The sequence below is a fragment of the Chelonia mydas genome, chromosome 7 (assembly GCF_015237465.2).
Source record: "Chelonia mydas isolate rCheMyd1 chromosome 7, rCheMyd1.pri.v2, whole genome shotgun sequence".
Taxonomy (NCBI): domain Eukaryota; kingdom Metazoa; phylum Chordata; order Testudines; family Cheloniidae; genus Chelonia; species Chelonia mydas.
This window is the reverse complement of record NC_057853.1, coordinates 112520010-112535141: the sequence shown is the minus strand read 5'-3', so window position 1 is coordinate 112535141 and position 15132 is coordinate 112520010. Positions and strand designations below refer to the sequence as shown.

The 15132-nt window shown below is 39.9% G+C and overlaps 1 protein-coding gene across 47 annotated transcripts in view; it reads left to right on the top strand.

Moving 5' to 3' along the window:
* The first annotated feature begins 314 nt into the window (after positions 1 to 314).
* Positions 315 to 15132, top strand: part of TCF7L2 (transcription factor 7 like 2) — a 205010-nt gene continuing 190192 nt past the window's right edge. For 27 of the 47 annotated variants that reach the window (XM_043550897.1, XM_043550885.1, XM_043550901.1 and 24 more), the window contains exons 1-3: positions 354 to 1156; positions 1441 to 1507; positions 1748 to 1872. In XM_043550897.1, the coding sequence (XP_043406832.1) occupies positions 968 to 1156; positions 1441 to 1507; positions 1748 to 1872 (381 nt within the window). In that variant the 5' untranslated portion in view covers positions 354 to 967. Of the gene's footprint in view, positions 1157 to 1440; positions 1508 to 1747; positions 1873 to 15132 lie in introns of all 47 variants that reach the window. The other 20 variants (XM_037903745.2, XM_037903727.2, XM_037903728.2 and 17 more) reach the window with 9 other exon arrangements.

Genomic DNA, 15132 nt, shown 5'->3' with positions numbered 1-15132 from the left:
TCTTCTCCCCCCCTTGCATGTGTTTTGTTTTTCTCTGGGTCATTCCCTTGCATTCCCTCCTCCCCGTCCATTGTCTCCCTTAAATCCATTCCCTTTTCCCCCCCCTAACACTCACTAAACTCTCTCTGGCTCTTGCCAAAAAGGATCATTGTTAGTTTCTTCACCCCCCCCCTTTTTTCTCTCTCTCTCTCTCTCTCTCTCTCTCTCTCTCTCTCTCTCTCTCTCTCTCTTTCTTCCTTCTCTCTCTCTCTCTCTCTCCCCTCGCTCATTCCCCAAACCTGTTTATTTATGCACACGTCACCGGGGGAGCCCCCGCCCCCTCCTGCATCTCATTAAGTGCCTAGTGTGTTTCTCTCTCCCTGTCAATAATCCCGGATCCCAGACTTCTCCGTTCCTCCGGATTTCGATCCCCCTTTTTCTATCTGTCAATCAGCGCCGCCTTTGAACTGAAAAGCTCTCAGTCTAACTTCAACTCACTCAAACCCGAGCGGCACGGGCTCCCTATGTCTGCGGCGTCTCCCCCCCTCTCCAGCTGACTTCTCCTTTGGTTTGTTTGTATTTTTTTTTTTAAACAATAACTCCCTCCCCCCCCCGTCTATTTTTTGTTTAATTATTATTATTATTATTCTCACATTGGGTGTGAGGGGTTTGTGCGCCCTTGGCACGTTGATCAGCTCCCTGGAAGGAAGGAAGAAAGAGAGAGAGAGGGGGGGAAAAAATCCAGAAGAAGGAGAAGAAGAAACCCAAAGTCACTGGTGCAGAGAGGAAAGGAAAGACATTTCCCTCCCCTCCTCCTCCTTCTTTTTCCCCTCCCCAGGAGGAAAGAGAGAAGAAGAAGAAGAAGAAAACAACCCCTTCACCTTGGACTTTTTTTTCCCCCCCGGTGCAAAACTTTTTCCTTTCTTCCCCCCCCCCTCCCCTTTCCCTTTTTGCAAAATTGCTGCCGGTGGGGTGAGCCGGCAGGAAAATGCCGCAGCTGAACGGCGGTGGAGGAGACGACTTGGGGGCCAACGATGAGCTGATCTCTTTCAAAGACGAAGGGGAGCAGGAGGAGAAGATCTCCGACAACTCCTCGGCAGAGCGGGATTTAGCGGACGTCAAGTCCTCCCTGGTCAATGAATCGGAAACGAATCAAAACAGCTCCTCAGACTCGGAGGTAAGGAGGGGAACCCCAAAATCCCCCCCCCGGCCTTGGCTTAGGGGGCAGGCGGAGGTGGGGGGCTTTGCTTTGCAACTGTGTTATGGGGCTAATCCTAAAACACAACTTGGGGTGGGGGGGGGGGAGTGTTGCGATGTCGCTACAATGTTTGGCTTTAAGTTTCCTCCATTGCACAAACTTGTAACTCTGTTTCTCTCTCTCTCCCCCCCCCCCATCCACCTTTTTGTGTGTGTGTCCGTGTCCCCCCATCTTTCCTCCCCCCCCCCCCCCCGTGCTCCCAGGCGGAGAGGCGGCCTCCGCCTAGGTCCGAAACTTTCAGAGATAAATCGAGGGAAAGTTTAGAAGAAGGTGAGTAATTGCCCCCCCCACCCTGCCCCCCCCAAGCGAGGAGCCCCCCAGCTCCGCGGGGCGACCTGCCGAAGCCAGCCCAGGGCGGCCCCAGCTGCGCGCTGCTGTGCTCGTCGCCCAGCTTTGCCTGGCGGGGCGGAGGGGGGGGGGCAGAGACACTTTCTAAACAAAGTTTTCCCCCCCTCTCTTTTTATCCCCCCTTTTCACCCCCCTCTCTCTCTTTCTGCCCCGCCATGTTAGCTGCGAAAAGGCAAGATGGAGGGTTGTTTAAGGGCCCACCATACCCTGGTTATCCTTTTATAATGATCCCCGACCTGACCAGCCCGTACCTCCCCAATGGATCGCTCTCTCCAACTGCAAGAACAGTAAGTGGCGCATATACCTCTCTCTCTCTCTGTTTATTAAACCATCGTTCACTGCTAGCACTGTACATTTCCTTCCTCTCCCCCCCCCCACCCCCATCGCGAAGCCCCCGATGCCTCCTGCATGTCCTCCCCGCCCCCCTCCCGCCAGTCAGAAACTTTCCAAACTTTTCTGGCTTTTGCAGAATGGGATTTGTTTACACTTCGCCATATTTTTTCTTTTTGCTTTTATAAAAAAAAACTTTCAGTTTCGCGTGGAGGTCTTTTCACCTCTCGATTCTTCCTTCCTCAAAATAAAATAAAATTAAAATAAATCCCAGGCTGTGTTTTGGTTTCTTTTCTCATCAGCTGAATCTCAAATCTGATTTCTACAAAACTCTTTATTTTCCATGGTGAATGATCTGTTTTCTTCTGCCCTCTTCAGTGGCGTCTTGGTCTCTTCCCCCTCCTTTTTTTACCTCCCCCTTAACCCTCTCCTTGCTGCAGAAGCTCCCTCAAATACTGATGTACTGTATTAGCAGTCACCAAGTTATATAGTTTCTCTCTTATCCTGTTTTGTAAAGACTAGAAACTTTAAAAAAAAATCCATTGCAAGTTGTCTGGCCTTTTCACTTTGGTTCAGCAATTTCTCTCTCTTTGTGTTTATGGCAAGTTCTTTTACACTTTTTTTTGCGGGTGAGGGGGGTGTTATTCACGTTTAATTGCAAACTCACAGGCTTGAGTCTTTTAAACTGAACAAACCTTGATCAGGGAGATGAATCCATCTCTTGAACACTCACAGAAAAAGCCCATCCTTACCCCGAGCTAAACACACAGCCCTTATTTTGCAATGGGAGAAAGACCTGAAGGAGTTCTTTCTTTATTTGTGTGTGGCTAAGCTGAGTCCTGAAAGGAATTAGAGCAGAGCACAGACCAGGACTGATACAATAAACAGAAACTGCCTTCTAAAAAAAAAAAAAAAGAATAAATTAAACAACCCCCCACTTGGAAGTGCATTCTAAAAATAATAACCTTCCTGAAAATATGTGTGTGTGTGTGTGGATAAAGGGTTAGATTTTCTGGGTAAAAGTGTGTGTGTGCGCGTGTGGATGGAGGAGAAGAAGGAGGAAAGTAATTCTAGTTCACATAGTGATGGTCTATTAAACTTTGGGGTTTGATGGCGGTAGGTTTGTCTCTTGCTGCTCTTTCTCCTTTGATGGCTTGTAGTATCACTAACTGCTGTATACCCCTATGTAACACACATCAAGGCTAATTTTTTTTTAAAAGGAGAGTTTTTTAATTATGAATGGTAGCCCTATGGGGAGTACAAAATGCTAAGAAGTGTTTGTTTACACTTGCCAGGTTGTCATTTTGCATTCTTTAGGTGCTTTTAAATCTGCAGGGTCCCCCACCATCACCATGTATCTGTTTACACATTTTTTGTAACGTGAGAGAGCAATTTGAAATAACAGATCTACTGTTCAGTACATGTTGAATCTGTGCTAATGGATTAAGTCTTGGACGATTCCAGTTTATCGGATCTACAAGTGTTTCAAAGTGTTAAAATATTAAACGTCAGGTCAGGCTTGTTTTCACTCAGTAAAGTGGCACTAGCAACCTAGATTAGTAAATATAGAGGAATAGAAATATGAAAAAAATATTTTCCTAGTTTTGCAGGTATTTAAGGATGTGATAGCGTTTTAGTTATTTTATTATGGTTATTATCTTGTAAGGCTGCTTTTCAAGCGCCATGATTTCTAAGACAGTGGAAGAGGGTGACTGCAGTTTGTAATTTTAATGATTGGGGTTTGTAATTTTAATGATGGGGAGGGGAAAAGCATGGGCAGAATGCATTATATTTTGCTTCAAATATGGTTATGTATGTGTTTTGTGTGTGCATGGCTTTTTAAAAAAAAAAAAAAAAAATCAAATTCAGTTCAAGATCTCAGAGTATTCCCCCAAAATTACTTTGTTCCAAATAGTTTTCTATTGTAGTTTTTTAAAAACTTAAAATGCATTTCAGTATTCCAAGAATAGTTAGCTTAATTGAGGTCTCACATTTGGTTTTTGTCTTCTGATCTTTTTCCAAAAATATTTTTGTGACAACAGACATAATTCCTTATTACATTTATTTGCCACCTTCTTTTTTCTCATTAGAACCTAAAGATATGGATCATTTAGTAGTTACCTTTAAAGGATATATTCTTCCCCTTCTCCCTACATTTAAAAAAGGCCTTCATAAGAATGTTCTGTTTGTATGAATTAAAGGTATTGTAGAAAAGATTACATGTTATTTTATTGTTGACATAGCAGGTGGCCTTGTAGTGTGTTATCAGATGGATTCTAAAAGGGATATTTCCATTCTCAATAGGCAATTTTATTATTTGCACATCAGGAACCACAAACCTTTTCATACCTTAACCTTTTTTCTTTCACATTCTGTATGTCTCCGTGTTTGCTTACCACTTAATTATGGGCTGAAAAAATTAAAGTTGTTCATTTAGGCCTGAAAGCAGAATAATTTAAAGATTAGGAAGGATAGATGTTGTCTGACATACTGTATGTTCTAGGTGTATTCTTGACATCTACTAAACCAGCTTTCAATCCCAAACCTGCTAGATTTTAGTTTTAAATGCAAGTTGGAAATGTATAGAAAATTCTGCATAGTTATTATTTAGTATATAAAAAAATACATATTGTGTAGACTTCTAATACCTTAGCCTTTAAATTTTCAGAGAGTATAAGGTAAAAAGGTGTAGTTGTGGAACATATTTTTTTTTTCTTTTTTGTTGCTGCTGCTGCTGTGGTTTGTTTGTTAACTTTGGTTTAGCAGAATTTTTGTTAATTGTAAATGTATCTGCAGCTGTCTGTTGTTAAAAAGCAAACTCCTAGGAACACTGATTTCTTCTTTTCTGTTTTAAGAACGTAAAGAATTATGAAGTATCATTAAATCTGCTTATGATGAATAATACATTATCTCAAGAATAATGCTTTAATTGTTGAAGACTCCATAAAGCTTGAGAGTAATAATTTTATTTTAAAATGACAAAGATTTGTCTGTATAATGTTAATTTTGTCTTTGATAGAGTAATGTGGATGGCTTTTAAGAATACAGATACGCATTAAGGAGAGATCTAGTCAAATAGGAATGAAGTAATTTATCTGAGAATCTCTGTCTCGTATACTTGAAGAGGGACTGTGGTAGCTGGCTATTAGGAATAATAAAAGAAATTGTTTTCATTTCAAAGTTTAAAAACAGAAGTTGTATTTAATTTGAATCCTGCATTTAGTGTTTTAGTTAATGTTTTCAACCAGCAAATAGAAATATTTTGTTAAGAATATTTACCAGCAGATTTTTCATATTTTTATCAGTGCTGTTGTATCTTCCTTTGCCCTAAATTGTTTGCTTTCCAAGTGAGAGATTTGTTACTAGATTGCACATAAGGCAGCATCTTGTGTTCATTTGTGAATTTTGAATGCTTGGCACAGCAAAATATGAGAGCAGCCCATTCACTAAGGTTTTACGTTCAGTAAAGGAAACTTTAAAAAAAAAATAACAGACTTGAAAAATGGATGTTTTCCTTTATCTACTGAATCAAACATAATCCTTTTTAATACAAAAGAGGTAGACACTGAAGTGTGAAGGGTTAATGGTGGTCCTTTTTCCCCTCCTTGAATTGTTTTGACAACACTTTTCAAAGTGTGACATTCCAAGCCCCCTGCAATACAATGTAATATTACTGTAATTACACAGGTCATTACATTTTAAATAGAGAACAATAAAATGCTTATTGGTACTGAAAAAGAACAGGTGTTCTTGCTCTTCTTTTGGTATTTATGCTAATTGTTTTTCATCTCCTTCAGAAATATTTATGGCTAGGCATGTTAAGATTTCAGTTTCGATATGACAGTATTAATTCTGTACTAATCTTAATGGTTGCGGTTTAATGTCTGCAATATGGATTATGGTATTAACATCCACCAACTAGTTTAATAATGTAGATATAACTTAATATGTCAGCACTTTAGTGCTCTATGATACTTAGCATTCAGTGATGTGCATTATTCACTCTCCCTTTTTTTAATGGACATGTTTTTAATAAAGTTTCTGGAATTGTGTAGGAACATGCTATTATATAAGAATTGATGGTCCTGTGGTATAAATTGGTTGGAACGTACAATATGAAACTTCTGAATGCTTAAGTAGATAGATTGCTAATTCTGCAGCAGAGTGAATCATTGGTGGAGGTATACAATGGTAAATAGTTTGGATTCTGTTAATTTTTTTTCCATAAAGAATCTGAATGTCCCTGATGTGATTTCATTTTAGGGAAAATTCAGCATTGGTTGGTCAGCCAGCTTCTCTCTGAAGGGGCTATGAAAAATAGTTTTAGCAAAGTTTCATGTTTCTGGGAGCTTGCAAAACAATATAATGCAGTACTGTTACTTGAGTGTACTGGATAATTGCAGTACTGCACTTCATTAAAAATAATATTTGCTTTAGAAATTGAACCTTTTAATAGGTGCACCGGTGGCTGATCTGTACTTGAAAAATTACAGTAGATGCCTTTCCAGGTTTTGAATGTATGCATATATTACTGGTGTTAGATTTTTTTTTCTATTCTTTTCTCTCTGTTTTTTATTTTGCTTTTTGTTTTCTGCAAACACAAAAATATGTTGGTTAGTCAGTTAAACAATATGGTGCAGCTTTCACTGAAGATTGTAAACCAGAGTTCAGGTGAAAAAGTGTTTTACATTTGTCAGATTTTCATGACTGGGTTTCAAAATCAGATTAAAAATGCCTTGTAGAGAAAGGACAGCTGCAGATTTTTTGGGTGGATGTGAGTTTCTATGCCATGACTAAAACTCTGAGGACCTTTTCCCAGCTGTCTTGGAGTTATGTGGAAGTTGGATTATTGGCAGTTAAGCATGAGACAACCTGGATTTAGCAAATGCTCTCCTACACAGGAAGTAGACGACATTATAGTGGGGGAAGGGAGGAGATTCTTGTGCAGACAGAAGCAGGCAAGAAATGATATGGTTCTTCCCCCCATCTCCTCGCCCCTCTCAACTTCAAAACAAGTGTTTGCTTGTGTATGTACACATTTTTTCCCCCATGGTTTGTACATGAATAGGATATTATCACCGCTTCACTGTAACTGTTGTGAGAACTTTTGTTTCGTGGTGTTGTTTGTAGGGTTAGAGAGAAGTTTAGAGGTGTGTGTGTGTGTTTTTCTTCAGGTACTAATTACTGTAAATATGCAAGTAAGCCTTAAACTTGGGTTCATAATTGGGCACGTTTGTGAAGGAAATGGTTAATTTTACAACCAAAGGCAAACTTGCACCTCGACAGGTCTGCTGAAAGAAATGTGCCACAGTCATTTGCTGGCAAGCAGCACAGGGTCATAAATCCACAGGGTTTATTTACAGCCTATAACACTTATGAATGTTAAGATATTTGACGCCACGCTGGCCTTATAATATCCAAGGTCCACAGACACTGGCAGTGGGTCAAATTTCTTTCACTAATTATAAGCAATGAGAGATTGGGGGGTGGGGGTGGAAATCATGAAAACCCCAAAAAGCTAAGAATATTGCACTCCTCCTCCTAACTGCAGGTTTGTGTTTTTGCTGTTTACGTAGGATATAGTTAAGTTTATAATTAACACTTGTAGTGCAGAAAAATTCAAGAGCAATTCTAAACAATGCAGACAGCCAAATTAAAAGTTACTACAGCTTGCATCCTTTACGAACACACTGACAGTATTGTGTAGTGTATCTAGATACCAACCCAACAAAATATTTCCCAGAATACTTAAAGAAACTTGATACCTGGAACTGCCCTTTAATTTATTGATGTACCAACGAGCTGGAAAAAGAAAAATCGCATGCCAGGATTAATGCACAAGTTAAATGCATCTTGGAAATGTGTATTATTAGCCTGTTTTTTTTAAAAGATGTTTGGATAGGACTTCAGTAAAAAGCTAGATTCTGTGAAAACACACACAGAGTACAGCAGTTAACATTGTCAGCTTCGAAACAATAGTTGGATGAAAAAGGTTTTATGTGCTTTCAGAAGGAAAAATCTGAGTTTGCAGGGAGGAAAGTGTCGGGGGGAGGGGGGCAGGGTGGGCGAGGAGACTGGAAGTAGTGTTTGGGAGAAGAAAACTGTATCTGAGGAAGTGTAGAGAATCCAGAGACCAGGGGAGGGTTATTAGATGACTAAGAAAGAATGCTAAAGTGCAGAGAGAAATATTACAGACTTGAAAAAACATATTTGGGTGAATGACTGAAAGGGAAGTTGGGGAGCTAGGGACTGATTCTTAAGTGTCAAGAAAGTCTTGGGGGACAGGGAAAAACATTTTCTTCACTCAGTAAAGCTTGTTGTTCACAGCTCACTCTTGATTAAACATGCTTTCCTGGAGTGGGCAGTTAAAATTTAAGTGCTTCTCTCTTGCCTGTGTGCTGTGTGTGTTTTAAACTAGACAACATGATTAATAAACTGTGCTTAGGTATTAATCTAATTTTAATTTCTCTAGCAGTTTCTTGATTTCAGCATCACCATAGATTACTGTCACATCCAGATACCAGATAGCAGGGGACAAGCTGGGAGAGTGGGGGAGAAAAAGACTGAGAAATTGACTCTTGTTCTCCATATGGGTTTCTTCTACAAATCATGTAAATCCTGACTCTTATTAAAAAAAAAAAAAGGGGGGGGGCTGTCATTGTACTTTCCACAAATAAATGTACAGGTAGTTTAGTTGAAGGCTTTATGCATTTTCCTAGTCAGTGGAATGCTGTAACTTATTAGCCTCTGGGGATAAATATGGATCCCTTAACACCACATTACAAAGATGGTCTGGTAGTACCTTTTTAACAGGTTATCAACAGTGATGTTTTTTCATTTCGCAGGATACTTCACCCCTCCCTCCTCGTCTAATTCCATGCTGGCAATTTAATCCATTCTAGTTTATTCTTTTGTTTTAGGCAGGCTAAAGCCTTGACCCTTATTCTTCTTGGGGTCACACACAGGCAGCCGGTTGGGCCAGTGCTGAATGAGTTAAGTTGCTAGCTAAAGTTTGGCTTCATGAAAGTAAATTTGAGGCCTGGTAGGCATTAGCAGGGCACAGCACATTTACAGAGCTTAATTAGTACGAACTGTAATTGTTCATGGGCTGCCAGAAGGAGTAATGTTCAGGAAAAGTGGAGTCGTTCTTTTGCAGTCTTCGGTTTTAAAACGATAAATCACTTGCATATTTGTGCAGTGATTCAAATGGAGCTGAGACCTCTCCATCTCAACATGTGGTAAATTGTAAAGTCAATGAATTGCAGATGTAGGGTACAGCCAGATTCCCAAAGAAAATGCAGAATGAATGGGCAAGAGTAATGCTGTAAATACTGACTGAGAGGATAACTGGGTTTCGGCTTGCTGTGCCAATTATGATGCACTAAAAACATCAGTAATTTTGTTCTAATCAATTTAAAGTTTCCTTAAACCAAATGCAGGGGTACTGCGTGACTTCACTTGAGGTGTTTTAGAAATACTGAATAACAACGGGATTCACACATGACAGCCAGATTAATTCCAATTAATTCATTATGGGTAGTCTTAGAGTTGTTCGTAAATGAATTGGTAATGATTGGACACTTTAAAATGACGCTGAAGCCACTTTTTAATGAGAAATGTAGTGGTAGAGAATGTCTTTGCATTCTAGTTCGGAGTATGCTGGGAAAGCTGTAGTGAGTTCTGCATTTCTTATCCACCTAGAAGCCCCATCAACTTCAGTGGGACTTCCTGGCTTAAGGAGCAATGTAGCATGAAACCCATAATCTGTACAGTACAGTTCATCTTGAACAGCTTTCTGTTACAAAAAACACTTATCCCTCTTGCAGTTATTAATGGAAGACTGGTTTCAGGAAGACTGTCTTCCCTCTGCCTGATTCAGAGACCACTGAGATCAGTGGAAAGTCTCCCATTGATTTCAACAGGCTTTGGATCATGCCCTGTATGTCCTGACCTGACTTGAAAGTTTTGCAAAAAGTGGGAAAAGGATTTTTTTTTTTTTTTTTTTTCAAACGAATGACCCTTCCTATAGTGTCTGGTCATTGATTTTTAATATTTTAGATTCCTACAGGTATAAAACAACTAATGGGGTGTGATTCTGCAATCATGATACATCGAGACCCATGGTCCTCTCACCCCAGGGAAGGCTCCCAGTGATTGCAGGGCCTGCTTTGAGGCCACCTTGCCAGTCAATACTGCCTTTCCGGTGTGAGTAGGTGGATTTGTATGGAAGTTGTAAAAGTTAATGATTGTTCTCTGACTCACAAGCTGCTGGTTTTAGTTTGAGGAAAAAAAATTAATGACAGTAAATGATGGAAATTATAGGAGACAAGTAGGCCTTGGTGAGAGGAAAAATAGATTTGCGTTGTTAAAATGTTTTTGCTTCTTGCTGAAGGAAGTGCAAGGTCAAGAGAAGATCTGTGGATAGTTTCTCTTTGTTGTCAGATGCTTAGGGTGCTGAATTCTTTCATGCATATGGTCAGACATTTAAATCAAATTCTTAGATGCCTGTCCATGTGGATGTTAAAGATCCCATGGCATTTTTTTTTTAAATGGGTAGGAGATAATCCTTGTGTCCTGGCTAACAGTTTCCTCTACTCAGTAAAACAGATGATTTTAATGCCCAAGGCTCTGTGGGAAGTACTGTTGAGTGCATAATGGCTGCCATGTTTGACTACACAGTCTCTGCTTACCAGTGTCTAACTTACTGCTTTGTAAAGCTCTCTAGAGTGCCTAGGGTGTGAAAGGCGCTATAAAAAACAAAATCCTGGTCTGTCTTTCAGTTCCATTGTGGTGCTGCAGTTGAACTCCCAAAAATAGAGGGCTCCTTAGAAAAATACCAAATTGAAAATACTGCAGAGTACAACGTTTTGGCATGTGTGAGTTTGAATTTTAGAAACAAACGGTAGAAACAAAACACCTCCAACTTTTAAGAGATTCTTCACAGCCACAAAAGAAAGGGTCCAACACCCATGTGAGTCGACAGCTCCCCCAGTTTATATCAGATCAGTTGTTCTAGGATATGGCCATGTCTATACTAGGGACAAGTAACTAACTCTGTTTTAAAAGCCTGTCTAGTTGAACTGGTGCAAATCCTTAATGAAGTTGTTATTGAACTAGTTTAACTCTTGCTTAAATTGGTTTAGCTTGGGTCAATAACTTATATAGATAAGCAAGGGTTAAATTGGCTTAAGAGCATCTACATTACAGGCTTGCTTTGGCTGAATTAGACCAATTTAAAATTGATGTAGTTAAACCAGTGCCACATTGCAGGTATAGATAGGGCAATGGTTTTCAAACTTTTTGTATTGGTGTCCCCTTTCACGCAGCAAGCTTCTGAGTGTGATTCCCCCCTTATACATTATAACCCGGGGGGGATATAATTAATGGGGGGTCGGGGCTGTCAGACCCACAGAGCTGACAGCTCGGGACCCACATGGAACCACCTTGTGACCACAACCCCCAGTTTGAGAACGCATGGGATAGGGTTTATGTGCAGCATTACATATAGATAGCTGCATTGGTGAGCTCCCGGACTCAACAAAGGATTATTGAAAGGTTGTGGGTGGTTTGTATGTTTAAATATTTACTGGTATAAAGAATCCCATGAGAAGATTTAACCTTGAACGAACATATCAGACGAATAAGTTGGTAGCCAGAGTGGCTACCTTTTTGTTTGCCTTGAGAAGTAGAGGAGAGATTCTTTTCTCCATATGTTTCTGCCTAGAGGTATGAATTATTGTTCCATGTCTGGATGCCAAGTTGTTGTGTGTGGTTTTTGTTTTTGTTTTAAACTGAGGATTTTAGTTTACTTCTCCCCTTCGCCCAAGCCCTCCCTATATTTCCCCCCAAAATAGAGCTAAGAGATTTTTGTATCTATACAAGAAACAGAGGGGTGTTAGACAGAGAAGTCATGTTTTTTATGGGAGTTAGCCAAGCACATAACTTTTGTAGTAGCCAAAAATATAACTATATAAAGAAAAATACATTGCCCCCTAAAGGATGTTTATCTGCATAAGGACAATATATCTTCATAATCCATAGGCATCCCATATTTGATGGTCTAATTTATTTATTCATTTTGGGGGGTTACTGTATCTTTTGCCTTGACATTAACTGTTGCTTACTCGTGGCAGTTGAGTGTATTTTGTGTTTAACTTCAACTCATTTTTAAAAAATGTGACTGTCTATGAAAACTAGACCAAAAGTGGAATTGGATGAACGAAAATGGAATTTGGAATCATTACAGCTTTGTTAATATATTTGTAATGTGATTATCTGCCTGGTTACATGTGCATGTCTGTGTTTATGTATGTAATATATATTATTCTAGAATGTATACTTTGTTATCAGGTGTCTATCCAATTTTAATTGACAATATGAGATTCCTGTGGTTACCCTGTGCACAGATTGCTTTGGGGCTCTACAGGGTTTGTGGGAAGAAAAGATTCGACAAGTTTCCATTAAGCTCTGAATCGGGCAATTGGAAAAGAGGAGAATGAAATGAGCTGAAAAGAGGAACAACTTGTTAATGTTGCATTCTGTGCTTGGAACGAGAAATCTCTTTTAGACAAGAGTGGTTCTCAGGCCAAGAATTTCAAACTCGCAGAGAAACCTGTCCGGAACACAAAAGTTGTTTGAACGGGGTGCAGAATTGTCACAGTAATTAGAGCAATCTCCATTTACTGAGTGGCAGCTTTTATAAAGGACAGGGGATAAAGGGGTCAAATTCATCTTTCTCTCTGTGATTCACTTTTGATGAACTGCTTCTGTGTATGTGAAGGAGTGTGTGCGTGTGTGGCCACATTTTCGACTACTCATCATTAAATTGTCCTTGTTTTATATGAACCCAAGAGTTGATTTGTTTTTTTCCTCTAGTGACAATTCCAGGCATTATGCTTTATCTTGCATTGGTATTCTAATTGGACTGATATACCATACTAGGTTGTTACTGACTGAAATTTGCCTCTGCTTTGCTTTAGGAACAAACATATTTCTTCATCAATATGCATCATTTTAGACCCAATGCTGCAATTTCTGACTCTTGCAAACAGTCCCATTAGCTTTAATAGGACGGCTTGCTTGTAGGAGCAAGGACTGTTTGCATGAATGACGCTAGTGGTGGGGCTAGTCCCTTAAAGTTTTTCATCTAGTCAGTCTGGAGTTTTGCTATTGATCTCATTGGGAGAGGGTCCATAGGCTGCATGAGGTTGGGTCTTGGGAACAAGTCATATAATTTGTTACAGATTGTTTGTTTTTTAATCATTGTTTGTATTACTGTAGTACCGAGGCCTCAATCCGGGCTCCATTGTGTCAGGCACTGTACAGACACATGTGGAGAATGGATAGCTTATTCAGCAGTGTGAATGTTAGTAATAGGAAGAAAAGATTAAAAGTCAGTGGAAGTTAAGTTAGGCCTGCACCTAAGAATTAATTGACCTAGCAATGGTTGCTTAGGGCTGTGAAAAATTTCACACCCTGTGCGACGTAGTTGGGTTGACCTAATCCCCACTGTAAATGCGTCTAGGCTGGCGGAAGAATTCTTTGTTCGATGGAATTCTTCCATCGACCTATCTACTGCCTCTCAGAGAGGTGGCTTAATTACATATATGGGGGGAAAACCCCTCTGTTGATGTAGGACGTGTCTATGTGCTACGGCTGTAGCTGCTGGACTGTTGGCATACCCTAACTCGCTTAGTGACTTTTGAAAATTCTACCCTAAATGCATAAGTTATACAGATGTATCCCCCGTTCGCATTTTATCTGTTGTTACTGCTTTAGCTTGAGCTTCCACAGAGCCTTTTTAAAAATCATGTGGGGATCTGCCATTGTAGTTCATAATCTCTCTAGGGTAGAGACCTTTTTCTAATTATGTATGTGATACTGCTTTTGGGCGCTGTGTAACTCAAATAACCCAATCTTGCCTCCTCCTTCCATCATTGTCCCCAAATACATAGGTGAACCTATATAGAAAAAAACCTTTGTCCTCTCTCTTGCTCTGTAACCCTGTTCCCCCAACTTTAAATCCCACTTCCAGGAGAGGGGGAGTGGAGGCTAGCCAGGCTGGGTGGGAATGGAGTGGGCACACACTTTCCCTCCCCCTCCCAGCTCTTCAGAGATTCCCAGGAAGAGATAATACAGCCTTTTCCATGGTGCATTTTTTTTTGGGGAGCTGTGGGAGATTTGGGGGCATCCCCAAGGAAGTTGGGGAACAAAGGGTCCAATCTTGCCTCTCTTACTTTAATGGGATTTCTCATGTGAGATAAAGTCAGTGGAATTATTCACATGAATAAAGGTTGGGCTGCTAAAGTATTTGATTACTACATTCCAGGACCTAGATCAGATCAGGGCCTAAGTACACCTTCAAGTAGAGGAGAGCAGAATACTGGTAATTAAGTCCAGAATTTCTTGAAATAAGACACTTGTCACATTTCATTGGAAACCCGAAAATACGCCAATTTCCCCGAAAAGAAACTGACTAATATATATATTCAGGAGTTTTATTAAGCAAAATCTGGCCATTTTCCATTGGAAATGGACCAGTTTTTAGGTAGACCTGGACCCATTTCTTAGCAAAATCAGATTTGTTATTTTGAGCAAAGGCAGCTTTTTTGCATCAAAAAGTTGTGAAAACTTGCTCATGTGCAACTTCTCAGTGCAAAACCAGCTGCTCCGTCCCCTGGGAAAGGATCGTGCCTGGTTTTCTGAATGCAGTTCATCTCAAAGCAGATGTTTTTTTCCTTCACTTTTGTAGCGCTCTGCTTGTCTATGCCTTTGGTAATATGAATCTAGAGATTTTAACATTTCCAAAGTGAAGTACGCACAAGGGGAATTTCCTTTGGAATTCCATCCAGGGAATAGGTGATCCTGGTAATCGTGTTCATTTGCTCACTCGTTGTCATGACAAGTAGTAGAATTTATACTTACTTATACAGAAGATGGATGATATAATTTAGTCTAAAACTTGTGCTTGTCCATAAGCCAGTTTTGATATGCCTGCCAGCCTGAAAGTCCTCAATATGCATGGGTCCAATTATCAAAAATATGGCATTTATTTGGCTATACCTGTTGCAATTTACTGGCCTCTATTAATGCTGCTTTCCTGCACCCAATCTCTCGTATTTTATAATCTGATAATTTCTCTGTAATGGATGTCTTCTTCAATTACATGTGTACTGTAGTAATTCTGCATCACTCAGGGTAACTTGATATCTTATATT